The sequence below is a fragment of the Monocercomonoides exilis genome, assembly GCF_001643675.1.
Source record: "Monocercomonoides exilis strain PA203 chromosome Unknown scaffold37-1059404, whole genome shotgun sequence".
Taxonomy (NCBI): Eukaryota; Preaxostyla; order Oxymonadida; family Polymastigidae; genus Monocercomonoides; species Monocercomonoides exilis.
The window spans coordinates 712,158-725,705 of record NW_027150582.1 but is presented as its reverse complement, the minus strand read 5'-3'; the positions used below and the strand labels follow the sequence as shown (position 1 = coordinate 725,705).

Genomic DNA, 13,548 nt, shown 5'->3' with positions numbered 1-13,548 from the left:
AGGCAGACGAGAGCAAGTCTGGATCTGATGAGCGCGCTGAAGGGCGGGCTGAGCAAGAGCCTAGCGGAGCTGCGAAGAGGAAGAGGGATGATGTTGCGGGGCTGGTGGCCGTACAAAGAGAAAGCAGAGACGACACACAGAAAGGGAAGGAAAGGAGTAGGGAAAGGATCAGCTCTGCTGTTTCAGAAGGAGAAAGGGAAAAGAACATTCATCCAGAGCAGCGTGCCTGGACTAAGAGATGAGCTGTCCTTCTCAATATTGGTATCTTTTCTCACTTCGCAGAATTCATTGGCGATGGATCTGATGCAGAAATGTCCTTCACTCAATTTGGAAGCGCCCTTTGATTCAACTGCAGAATTTGACGCAAATTCAAACATTGCTCTTCATCCTCTTTCTCATTGTACTTCTTCGTTTGTCAATTCGTCCTTGTTTATGAACATTCACCAACAATCTTCTCCTTCTCTCAGAACATCTTTATCTCTCTTCCTTTTATCTCAAGCTGTTCATCCATCTTCTTCTAATCTTGCTGCTCCTGGCTCACTTTCACCACTTACACTGCCCGCTCTATCTTCGTCTCTTTCTCTTTCATTTAACTCCCGTTAAATTCAGCTCCAGGCCTTGTCTTTCATTCCCATTCAGAAGCACAGATAATTATTTATTCTCGATGATTCATCAGCTTAAGTTATATGTCAACTGAAACGATTCTCCATAAAGCAAAGAAAAGTCTGCAAGTTATCAACATCTGAATCAATTCTGACTTTTTCATTTGGAGGCTGAAGCATTCGAAGTGAAAAGGAAATGTCAATGAGGCTAGGTTCCAAAAATATACATTTGTAGATTTCACAACATCAAAACCACGTGGATTGTTGGAAATGAAAGGATGAGGGAAACTGATTAAGAGGAAAAGGCATATTTGAAGAGAAATAATATGAGCCTCTAGCGCTAATTGGATACAAGCATATTGAAATCGGAATGTTGAGGAAATTAATGTTTTTGAAGAACTTTCTGATATGATTGAAGAAAGGGAAGCAGATGATTCCTTAAAGCAACAAGCGGAATTTGTATTTGATGAAAAGGAGAAATTAGAAGAGGAAATATCGAAGAAATATTTATATTTGAGCTGACGTTAAGTATTTTGGTAAAATTAAGTGATATACACTCCTGTTGAAGAAGCGATGAAAGATCATGAATTTTTCAATGATATGAAAAACGAAAGAATTAATTTGAGGATCAGATAAAGTTCATCGTTATCAATGATTTTTGTATCAACTTCGCTGAAAGTGAGTGTTTGAGTTGGAACAAATGTTGAGCTGAGGTGGGTGAGAGAGGCGTCTTGGAGGAGGGAAATGAAGTCAGTGAGGGCATACTCGATGGTGGCACATGGGGTCTGTTGGGGTCTACCACATGCATCAGTTTCAGTTCCATTGCTGGGATCGATTTTATTCTGGGCAACGAGGGAAAGTTAGCTGTTGAACTTGGCTTTATCCAATGTTCCACAATTTCGTTTAACGTTTGATAGCTGTGGAATCGAATAAAAGGAATGGAGATTTGTTGGTTATACAAAGGTGAGGGGAAAAAAAAAGAAAATTAACTGTTTTTGATCAATAAAAATCAACAATTTTGTTTTCTTTTTTTCTTTTATAGTCTTCTTTGAAAACTTTTTCTTTGCAATATTTTGTTTTACCAATTATGAAATTTCTATTTTCCTTTAAAAGATTGATTTTTCATTTTTTTTTTGAAACTTGATCATAAAAAATTTTTTACCCGAAAAGTGAAAAAAAAGGTGTGTTTTTTTGCATAAATAAATAAAGCAAATATATATTACAGAAATTAAAGCTAAATACTTGTAATAAATAAAAAAAAACTCTTTGATCAATGAAAACCGCAATAGATTTAATTTTTTCGATTTTTGATCTTTTTTAATGATTTCAAAAAAAATCTCCCATGTTTTGGATAACAACGATGGATGGATGACAGAATGCAATTTAAAAAGATATGCAGAAGAGGTTTTATTAGCTGGAATCATCGAAAGAAGGGATGTTTTAATGAAGAACCATGAAAGATGTCTTCTTCTTTTGGGTTCTTATTCTTCTCAGGCTCAGTCAGATGTCTGGCAGAAATTCACCGATGACAACATTGATGAAGACACTTTTTTTTCTCACAATTTACACATCACACAACCTCTTGATCGTGGTGTGTTTGCAGTCTTCAAGAAATGCCTCAACTCTCTGAATTCTGTGCCTCCAGATTCTTCCATTTCTTTTCGACGTGAAGCCATCTCCAACGTTCTTCCACAAGCTCTTCAGACAGCATTACTTCCTGCAACTGTTGTTTCATCGTTCAAGAAAAGCGTCGTGCTTTCAAACGAGTGGCATTCAGTACTATCAACACTTCCAAAGGAACCTTCAGTTACAATGAAAAAGAGAACACATTGGTTTGATTTTTTTTGGAATAATTATTGCTGAACAAAAATTTCTTGAAGAATGGAAAAATAAAAAGGAAATGAAAGAAGAAAAAAAGAAGAAATAATAACAATGATGAAAATAGAAGAAAAAATTTTTTTCGCACCATAAAGACCAAAAAAAAAAGATTTAGCAAATCTCACATTTTGAATGATGAATCAAAGCAGAAAAATTCTTGAAAAATTGTGAAAAGAGAACTTGTTGATTATATATATTATTAATCATTTCAATTTTTATTATCAAAATATGAGAGCTTGAAAAAAAATTTTTTTTTATTTCTAACCAAAATAATAAAAAAGTTCGGGTTTATAAATCACCCAATACATTATTTATGCTGAATGTCTCAAACATTTTACGAAAACTTGTGATGAAATCATCGTATCCTTCTTCCTCAAACCTTTCAAATATCTTTCTTTTCAATTCTTTTCTTTCCTCCTTTTCCTTTTCATCATCCTTCTTTTCTTTCAATCGCCATGAAATATTAAAAAAGAAATACAAACATTTCCACATAATTTCATCATCCAAAGTTGATTGTTTCATTTGCTCCAAAAATAGATCTATTACACCTTTCTTCACAAAAGCATCAATTTCCATATTCCTCTTTTCTGATGCATTTCGAAGCAACCCGAGGCATCCATTGAGAATATCTTTGTGGTTGTCCCTTGATGCTAGAAATAATTTCACGATGCAGTCGATGAGTCCTTCACATTCTTCGTTCCACAATGTGTTTGAGTACAAGAACTCCCAAATCACACTGATCCATCTCTTGATAAAAAGCACTTCTTTCACTTCTGTTTCTTTTCCCACCTTTTTTCTCTTCCAATCCACATTTCTTTTCAGTTCTTCGATTTCTCTTCTTGCTTCTCTAGCAAAATGTAGTTCATTCGTAATCAGTTCTTCCAAGCTTTCGTCGCTGAAAAAGCCTATTGTTAAAAACATCCAAGCAGACCGATAGGCAAGTCGCGTCAGATTCTGATGTTCCTGGTGATATTTTATAATTTCAGTTATCTCATTCAAATACAGTTTTTGTTCAATTTTCTTGTTAAAAAAAGAGGGAAAAAATCAATAATGTCAAAAAGGAAATAGAAATGCTCATACAGTTCCATCATCAATGCAACTTAAACACAATAAAGCCATTTCCACTTCTTTTTGTGTTTCCTCGTTTTCCTCTTTCTTCAACGCAACTTTCAGAAGGCAAGGCACACAAATTGGTGTCAATTCATCTGAAAGGATGTGGAAATTCAGCAAAGTGAAACATTCGCAAAGATCAACCAAAAGTCTTTCGTTCTTTTCTTCTTTTTTCTCTTCTTCTTCAATGATCATTTCCTGAAATCGATCATTCAAAGAAGAATAATCATTTACAAATTCATAAAAGTATTTCAACATTTTGCAATATCCAACATGCTTCAACAACAAGATTGCTTTTTCCAATGGTAACGTCTTTTCTTCAATCATTTGGTGAATTTTATTGAAAAGTTCCTTTGTGAAAACTGATTTGAATTCTTTATAATCCATTTCATCAATTAATCCATTCAACACCTTTGTTTTCTGCATTTTCTCATCTTCTCAGCAACGCTTAATCTCATGGAGCATTTCTGCAAATCGAATTCAAATAAGCAAAAATTTTGTTCAAAATTGTTAAATCAAAATAAAATGGCAAACTTGAAAATTTCTCAGTTCTGGTCATAGCCTGAACTCCTTTTTCACATTTATCATCATTTGGCAAACTCATTCTGTTTATTCCAAAAAAATATTCAAAAAGAAGGGCAAAGCCTGGTAAATAAAAAAAAATAAAAGATAAATCCAAACATCGTTGGTTATCTTGCAAAATATAATAATTCGCAATACAAACTGTATTGTTTTTGTTATATAAAAAGAAGTGCAAAACGGAGCGCAATGAAGCCTCAAGGATTGGATGTATAAGTCCAGAAATGAGAATCTTTTGTTTCTTTTTGATCTAACCAACAAAAGATATTTGTGAAAAGATAGAGATTTCGTTTATCTTTCACATTTTGCAAAGTGAGTTTGTTTTTTATTGGTGTGAAATTGGATATTTCAATCACGCAGATATGGTTATTGTCATCAAAAAGAAAAAGAAATAAAACTATCAAATTTCTTGAAAGGAAAGTCTTATTAGACTGTTTTCAAACAATGTTCAGATTGATAATAATGAAAACAAATAATTGCATGCTTGATGAATTTTATTTGATCATTTTCTTATTTTTTAATTTTCAGTTTTCATTCAAGATGACTCATCGGATTTATGAATGAAAAAAAAAAACCAAATATTGAAAAGGAATTGACAACTCGAATCAAAAATCAGTCAAACAGCAGAAAGCAATGGCAAAATGGTTTCATCACAAAATGAACAATTTATGATTATTCTTGAATAACATCTCCAACATCAAGGATGGCAGGACAAACTACAGGTGGGAAAGTAACAACGGATGAAGAAGACATTTTTCTTTTGTTTTGATCAAATGCTTTAAACACAAAAAAGTCATTTTTCATTGATTGAATAACGATCAGATGAGAAATACCACAAATGCAGCTGTGCAATGAGAAGGATCCAGGAAGAGCAACAATTCAACAACATAAACAATTGTTCATCAAAAACCCAGAAGAAATGGATCAGAGAATTCTGCTCCTCAACCAAAAGAATGAAGAGAGCAGAAGTGAATTCAAATTTATTGTCCGAATACTTCCTTTTGCGCACACTTTTCTCTTTTTGGAGCAAACAAGAAACTCTTCGTTAGACTTCAATGGCTTCCACATCTTATCCCAATGGCTGATGAGAATAAATGGATATCACTTTTTGAATGTCTCTTCAATCCTTTAATTTTGTCAACAAATAGCACACTCAATGAAAGAAGAAACGCCTGTCTTTTCACTCATTTCTCATCTGACACTCTCGGGATGTTTCATCTTCAGCTTTGTTTTCTCTTCAAAGATCATCTCTTGTCAAATCATCCTCTTTTGCAGTTGCTGAACATACTGAAAAGACACGATAAACAACAACTGATTCTTCAATGGTGATGGAAAGAAAGTTGAGCAGGCTTTGGGTGAAGCAAAAGAAAGAAGTCTTTTTTGATGTGTTTCTTGAATTCTGCTTTCATTTTTTGATGATTGTCTGAAGGATTTCTCCTCATCATCAACTTCTTTCTTTTTCTTCCTCTGCTTTCCAGACAATCATCCTCATCACTTTCTCTTTCTTCGCTTGCATTTCTTGAAACCTGTTAACCAAATTGTTTTTGGGATTCTGTTTCCTTCCTCGTTTGATCATCCAAATAAGTTGGAGAAGAAGGAGAAGGAGAAGGAGAAGAACCTTTCGAAGCAATTGTTGTTGATGAAGAAGGAGAAAAGAAATATGAATTTCATCTGTTTTCAGTGTCCTATTTGAATGAAGGAGAAGAAACAGAAAAGGATTTCCTTTGTCTTTTTTCTTTCTTCTTCAAAGTTTGCTTTCAAACAGAAGGATAAAATCCCATTTGAACATTTTGGAATGAATAACAATGTTCCCCCAAATTTCAGAGGAAGAAGAAGAAGATTTTATCACAATACTTAAACTTTGTTTAATGAAGACAGTGATGCAAAAGAAGAGGAAGACGTTAATGTTAATGTTGAAGCCTGTGTCAATCTGTCTGAATGAAGTGCAAATATGACATTTTTTTCGAATAAATTTCTTCATTCATAACATTCTCTTATTTTTCTTCCTTCTTTCTCAGCTCGTTTCTGCCTTCATCTCAGATTCTCCCTTTCTCTTTGTTCCATCCAAAACAACTATCTCCATTCTTTCAACATCCCATTCTCCTCTTTTCTTCAATGCAAACATTCCACGTTGTTCTTCTCATCATCAAATTCATCTTTCCTCTTCCAAATGAGCAATCGCACATTCAACATCCAACAACTCATCCATTTTGTGTGCTTCTGTGACAGAGTTTTGTTCCATCATGTCTGAAATATGGTTATCGTCTGCCGACCGATCATTACTCGTCCATGGCTTGGTTCTGTTGATTTTGCACTTTCATTCATTGAGGGTGCTCAGATGAAAGGAATGAACCTGTTTCTTCGAAGAAACAAAAAACATCATTAAAGATGGTTGTGTGTTGTCTGATCAAATGAAAACTGTTTTGCTTGATGGAGCGCATCAATCAAACAAGTTGAACAGAAATGTGGAAGAAGAAGATGTTTGTCGTGAATGAAATGAAATGAGTCAGATGAACTCTTCAGAGGAAGGTGAATGGCAAAGGCTAGGAAGAAAACTCTTTCCCCGCAAAAGTACTGCTTAAAATAGATTGTCACTGAGGAGGGAGCTCAACAAAAAAATACTGTTGGTTGGAATGGAAAAATGACTTAAAAAATACATAAAAATAATTAGTTTTGCATTTATTTTAAAAATTCCTCAAAAGAACACATCCACCCTCCCTATCGCAAATGCAGAAGATTGTTCAATCACAGATGCTGCCATTCTCCTTTTCCATTGTTTCCCTGTGCTCCTTTCTCCATCATCCTTTTTTCTCCTTAAATATCCTTCTTTCTATGTTTTCATCCATTTTTTTTCCTGAAAAAAATATCTCCGAATTTTATTCTTTCCAATAACTGTCCAATTGTTGTCATTCCTTTTCGCTCTCATCCAAAAACTTGGAAATCAAATTTGTTATTCATCCACTCTCCCAAATGAACGCAAAAAGTATGCAATTCCTGTCTGCCGATTGCATCTCTGCATCCAGCGCTCTTCTGATATTCTCCTCAGAAAAGCAAATGCATAACCAATTATATTATTTATCAGATTCTTGCGCTCGGAGAAAACCAAGTATGGAATCATCTTAAAGATGAACAAGAACAACAAAAAAATGTATTCGTGCAAAAAATTGACTTTTAAAATACAGTTGAATTTCCTTCCAAGATGTTTTTTATGAAATCGTCTCTCTAAATTCCAAAATCAATTCTCAGCCATTGCTGTCTCGTTCGACCATGCAAAATAATATCCCACATTCCAAAAGATATATTTATAGCCAAACTCTCATCTTGGGGAAAAAAATTTCCATTCGTTTTCAAAGATCATTTATCGATCAAAGAATCCATAACAGCAAACAAACTGAGGATAAGCGTTCTTTTACTCTGCAATACCTTTCCAAAAGTACTTTTATAAAAAGGATGGTATGAGGAAAGGCATTTTCCAGATAGTTTTGAGAATTCATATTTGTTATTATTTCTCTGCCTCGATTATTCTTTTCATTTGGATTGATAAAAATGTTGATGTCTTCCGAATGATGTGCTTTGCAAAAAGTCGAAGGAAATGAGCATCACCGAAAAGTTCACTGGTTTGCATCCATTGCTGCATTTGTATTTTTGGTTATTGCATTTCTTTCTAACTTTATAATTTTGAAGCATTGTTTGATGGAATTGAAGAGTGCTATGAGGAAGAACAAATGCAGAAAATAGAGGAAATGAATGAAATGGTTAATGAAATGAATAAAGAAGAATTTGGATCAATTTTCAAGAGAGAACTGTATGAAAAAATTGATGATATGATTGAAGAAAAGAAACTTTCAGTGGAGAATGTAATCTTGTTGTTGAAGCATGTTGGATATTGCAAAATGTTGAAATACTTTTATGAATTTGTAAATGATTATTCTTCTTTGAATGATCGATTTCAGGAAATGATCATTGAAGAAGAAGAGAAAAAAGAAGAAAAGAACGAAAGACTTTTGGTTGATCTTTGCGAATGTTTCACTTTGCTGAATTTCCACATCCTTTCAGATGAATTGACACCAATTTGTGTGCCTTGCCTTCTGAAAGTTGCGTTGAAGAAAGAGGAAAACGAGGAAACACAAAAAGAAGTGGAAATGGCTTTATTGTGTTTAAGTTGCATTGATGATGGAACTGTATGAGCATTTCTATTTCCTTTTTGACATTATTGATTTTTTCCCTCTTTTTTTAACAAGAAAATTGAACAAAAACTGTATTTGAATGAGATAACTGAAATTATAAAATATCACCAGGAACATCAGAATCTGACGCGACTTGCCTATCGGTCTGCTTGGATGTTTTTAACAATAGGCTTTTTCAGCGACGAAAGCTTGGAAGAACTGATTACGAATGAACTACATTTTGCTAGAGAAGCAAGAAGAGAAATCGAAGAACTGAAAAGAAATGTGGATTGGAAGAGAAAAAAGGTGGGAAAAGAAACAGAAGTGAAAGAAGTGCTTTTTATCAAGAGATGGATCAGTGTGATTTGGGAGTTCTTGTACTCAAACACATTGTGGAACGAAGAATGTGAAGGACTCATCGACTGCATCGTGAAATTATTTCTAGCATCAAGGGACAACCACAAAGATATTCTCAATGGATGCCTCGGGTTGCTTCGAAATGCATCAGAAAAGAGGAATATGGAAATTGATGCTTTTGTGAAGAAAGGTGTAATAGATCTATTTTTGGAGCAAATGAAACAATCAACTTTGGATGATGAAATTATGTGGAAATGTTTGTATTTCTTTTTTAATATTTCATGGCGATTGAAAGAAAAGAAGGATGATGAAAAGGAAAAGGAGGAAAGAAAAGAATTGAAAAGAAAGATATTTGAAAGGTTTGAGGAAGAAGGATACGATGATTTCATCACATGCTTTCATGGAGTAATTTCTTTTCGAAAAAATATTTATCGAGAATTGTCAGGAAATATTTCTGATTATTTTGTTAATGTTTAACCAAATTCTTTTTGTTTGATTTTATTACTCAAAAATCGTTTTTTCTTTTTCTTTTTCTTTTCTTTTCTTTTTTGCATTAATAAATCATTTTAACAAAACTTTGAGAGTTTTTTGTTTGATAAACAAATATATTTTTTCTGTATTATCTGTTTCTGACTGTTCAGTAAATATTTGAAGAAATGAACTGTTTCATATGTTGATTTCCACTGTGCTTGCTTTTTCTTTTTTAATTATTTTTTTCATCCGCAAAAGTTGTTTGCTACCCTTTTCAGTTGATAATTTTTGTTGGATTGCGTGATAAATAATTTGCAAATGATGTAAATGTTTGAGAAAAAGAGAGTCAATTCAAATTTCAACTCAAAAATTGATGCTTTTGTTTTTGTTTTTGTAACTCCAAAATTATATCTAGGGTCATATTTTTATTAGTACCCCGTTTTTTATTAGATCCTAAATTTTTTTTTCTCAAATTGCTTCATATAGAAGCTTATACGCAATGAGTATAATTTTAAAACAAATAATATATTATTATAAGGTTGTATACCAAATATTTTTGAAAATCATTTCTTTAGATAAAAGATCTGAATTATTTAAGTTTTATTTTTTGATCAATGTTTTGCTCGTTTCTCCATGATTTTTTGAAACCGAGTGTTTTCCTTGTTGGCATTGTTTTTGAACTTTTCTTTTTAACATTTTTGATTATTTTATAACATGAAAAACTCTTTTTTTTCACTAGTTTTCACACCTCTCCTTTGTTTCGTAAATCGATAATATCAACAAAGGAAATTGTTTTTAATAAGATTGATTGTTTTTCAACGATGCATTATCTTATGTAATGTTATATATTTAAGCTTTCTTTGAAATTTATGTGTGTATGAAAAATAAAACGAGAAATACAAAATATCATCTTTTTCATTTTCTGATAAAAATACTTTTTAATTCAATTTTTCATCACATTTATTATTTGATATACTAATTTGCAAATCATGCACGCTTGATTAATTCAAAAAATAACAACATATTTCTTCAAAATTTCAGTTTTACAAAAAAAAGGAGAGGTGTGAAAACTAGTGAAAAAAAAGAGTTTTTCATGTTATAAAATAATCAAAAATGTTAAAAAGAAAAGTTCAAAAACAATGCCAACAAGGAAAACACTCGGTTTCAAAAAATCATGGAGAAACGAGCAAAACATTGATCAAAAAATAAAACTTAAATAATTCAGATCTTTTATCTAAAGAAATGATTTTCAAAAATATTTGGTATACAACCTTATAATAATATATTATTTGTTTTAAAATTATACTCATTGCGTATAAGCTTCTATATGAAGCAATTTGAGAAAAAAAAATTTAGGATCTAATAAAAAACGGGGTACTAATAAAAATATGACCCTATTTCTTTTTTATCGTTTCACAGAATAGCCACAAACTCAGACATTTGAAATTTTTGTGAAAAAATACTTGTTTTGTTTGCCCACTCATTCAAAATAAAATGGAGCAGCAACAAAAAAAGAAGTCAGCTGCTCTTTTTTTGAGAAGATCATTTCAACGAAAGTGTTTTGAGAATGGAACGAAGAAATGTTCAAATGAAGAAGGAAGAATTTCAAATAACGATTGAGGGACTGAAGAGAATCATCAGTTGATATTTGTTCCTGACATAAATCAAGTGAAAAATCGGGAGAGCTTTTGATGCTGATTGGAAGAATGGACAAACAGGAGAAAAAAAGAGAGAAAGATTTCGATTTTGATTGACTCCTTCAGAGAAAATTTATGTGAATGATTTTATCATGCTTCTTCTCCTCCATCAAATACGTTGCAGCTTTATTCTGCAATTTCAATATTTTCAACAGGATTCTTCAACAAATATTTCTTTCGGCGAGATATAATCTTATTGACAGACGAGTTAAGTAAAAATGCAAATAGCATTTGAAAAGCACTCTCTTTCTAATTATTTTAAAATTGTAATTATTTGACGAAACTTCGTCTGTCATGTTTAGTTTTTAAAATGCGAAAAATAAAAAAATAATGGATGTGATCATCAATTTTATATTTATATTTCCGTATCTCTTTGTATAGCTTACAAAAATTAATGAACTCTGCTGTCTGTATGTTAATTTTTGTTGATTATTTGTTTTTGTTGGGCCAAATAATAAATGTTTCATTTTTAGTGGGTTAATTTCTATCATTATTAAAGCACTTTCACTATCACCCTGCACCGATCAATATGGAAAGTGATATGTTGAATGTGCTTTGAAATTTGTCAAATGGGTGATTTTTTTTGACATCATAAAAAATTCCGACGTTTGATCAAAAATTTTAATTAAGGGTGGGGGTGATAAATGAATTTTCAGTTGAAATTACATGAAAATAAGGTTTAATATGTTATTATTATTTTTTATTTACTGATTTTAATTTGTTTCCAATTGATTTTATTTCATATTTTGAAAAAAATATAAAAAATTATTCAAAAATATAAAGAATTCAATAAAGAGAACAAGATGCTTGCTTAATCGTTAATACAACATGATTACAATAATAACTATATGAAATCAATAATTTTTTAATATGAAAATTAGTTTTGTGAGTTATTACAAAGAAATTTATAAATTAATTTTGAAGATCTTAGAACTTTAGTTGAAAACGATCAATTTTCAAAAGCACACATAAAATAATATAATAGTTAAACTAGATATTTATCAGATATACAACATTTAGAAGTTGATATTAGCTTGGAAATTAATAATACTTTAAAGAAGTTATTTAAATAGATTGATCAAAGTTATTTTTTGAAAATTACAAAGAAAGAATAAAAAAAATAAAAAAGAAATACGAAAAATTTCACTTTTTTCACTAAAAAAGCTCACAACTATTATGAACACATCTTTTTTATCATCTGTTTTTTTTTAGCATAGCCTAATTTGCTTTGTGAACATTCCATTCAACTATTTTTTGAATAAGCTTCTCTGCGCTATTTCTTCCTCTTCGAAAATCACTTTGAAAGCTGCACAGATATATCACTAAGATTCATAGAATTCTTCAACAGCCATTCTTGGTTCAGTTTCAATTCTGATTGAAGATACAAGGGTAACTTCAGAAAGTGGAGAGGATGGTTTTCGGGCTGATAATTATCAGCTCTTTGAGGCTGGTGCTGTGCGAAGAAGAAACACTGGGCGAAATGGTGAGCACAATGTTTTCACAGATCAAGTGCACTGGGGGCAGCAGCGTGGTGGAGTGCAACGGGTGTGTAAAGATGGCAGGGGTGGGGAGAAGGGGAGCGAAGGCGGGGGATGTGTAAAGATCGCTGTGAGGCCAGAGGAGGCGGCGAGGCCAGGCACTGACCCATGGATTGAGCAGCTGGGTGTTCTTGGGGGAGGCAGACGCTATTAGACAGTTGACCCTCGAGCGCGTGGTGTTTGCCATCGATGAGCTCAGCGAATTCGTGCTGGACACAGCCGGCGCCCACCTCCCCCTCTTATTTTCTACCTCCACTTCACCTCCCTTCCTTCACCCCCTCCATCGCCTCCCACTCCTCCCACCGACCCCGACCATGTTGTCAACCTCCTCCCCTTAATCACCTTCCACCGCGCACACCATATATTCATCGACCAAGACACCGGCTCCTCTGCCCGCCAGGTCAGCTCCCTGCTTGACCCCTGCGACTTCATCTCCACAACTGTGTTATACATCTGCCGCTCAACAGAAAACTCCCTCTGGATCAGCCCACTCTTCCCTCTTCAACCTCCTCGACGGATAACTAGCTGTGTCCTCCTTCCTCTTTTCCGCGGCTGACCAGCTCGTCCGCCTCAACTCCACCCATCTTTGTTCTTGCCGAGGCATCCTTCACCTCTCCAACATATCTGTCCATTCCCTCCACCTCGCCTGCCCTGCTCTTCGTGCTCTCCCCGCTTCCTCCCTCTTCCTCTCCCACGCCAACCTCTCCGCCCTCAGTGCTGCCAGCCCCTGCTCCTGCTCGGTGATGACATCAGCAACTTTGTTGAGCATCTCATCGCTACAGATCTTGCCGTTGCAATGGGCAGTGTTGTTATTTTCATCTTACTGTGAAATCAGTCAATATGCTTCTTCAGCATGACACATTTCGTCTTCCCTGCCATCTCGCTCGACAAGCTCTGTTGGAGTGTGCATGCCGACAGCTTCCAACTCACCAGCAATATCCTTTCCATTTGTATATTTTCTTTCACCGCCAGCTGCAACCTCGTCTCCTCCAACTCCAGTGCACTCAATATCCCCTCGTTCAAATGAGAAGGCGGAGTCATCCTTCCAGGCACCTCTTAGTGACTCCTCAACTGTTGATTCACTCGGCGCTGCATTGAGTGTCATCTCTCTCCTCTGCCTTTCGTATAGATGTTTTCAGACTTTCGTGTT

At 33.9% G+C, this 13,548-nt stretch overlaps 3 protein-coding genes across 3 annotated transcripts; 2 read left to right on the top strand and 1 right to left on the bottom strand.

Moving 5' to 3' along the window:
* Nucleotides 1–27: 27 nt before the first annotated feature.
* On the top strand, nucleotides 28–603 carry MONOS_11801 (uncharacterized protein; the record flags this gene model as incomplete). The annotated part of the gene is made up of 1 exon (XM_067864368.1): nucleotides 28–603. One exon carries the CDS (start codon nucleotides 28–30, stop codon nucleotides 601–603), a length of 576 nt encoding a protein of 191 aa, XP_067723471.1.
* A 6,952-nt stretch (nucleotides 604–7,555) lies between these two features.
* MONOS_17924 (uncharacterized protein) lies at nucleotides 7,556–10,198 on the top strand. The gene is made up of 4 exons (XM_067870893.1): nucleotides 7,556–7,622; nucleotides 7,753–7,786; nucleotides 7,854–8,350; nucleotides 8,411–10,198. Exons 1-4 carry the CDS (start codon nucleotides 7,620–7,622, stop codon nucleotides 9,167–9,169), a joined length of 1,293 nt encoding a protein of 430 aa, XP_067723470.1. The 5' UTR covers nucleotides 7,556–7,619; the 3' UTR covers nucleotides 9,170–10,198.
* A 3,035-nt stretch (nucleotides 10,199–13,233) lies between these two features.
* MONOS_16033 (uncharacterized protein) lies at nucleotides 13,234–13,503 on the bottom strand (the record flags this gene model as incomplete). The annotated part of the gene is made up of 1 exon (XM_067868940.1): nucleotides 13,234–13,503. The coding sequence occupies one exon, from the start codon at nucleotides 13,501–13,503 to the stop codon at nucleotides 13,234–13,236; it is 270 nt and encodes an 89-aa protein (XP_067723469.1).
* Nucleotides 13,504–13,548: the final 45 nt, after the last annotated feature.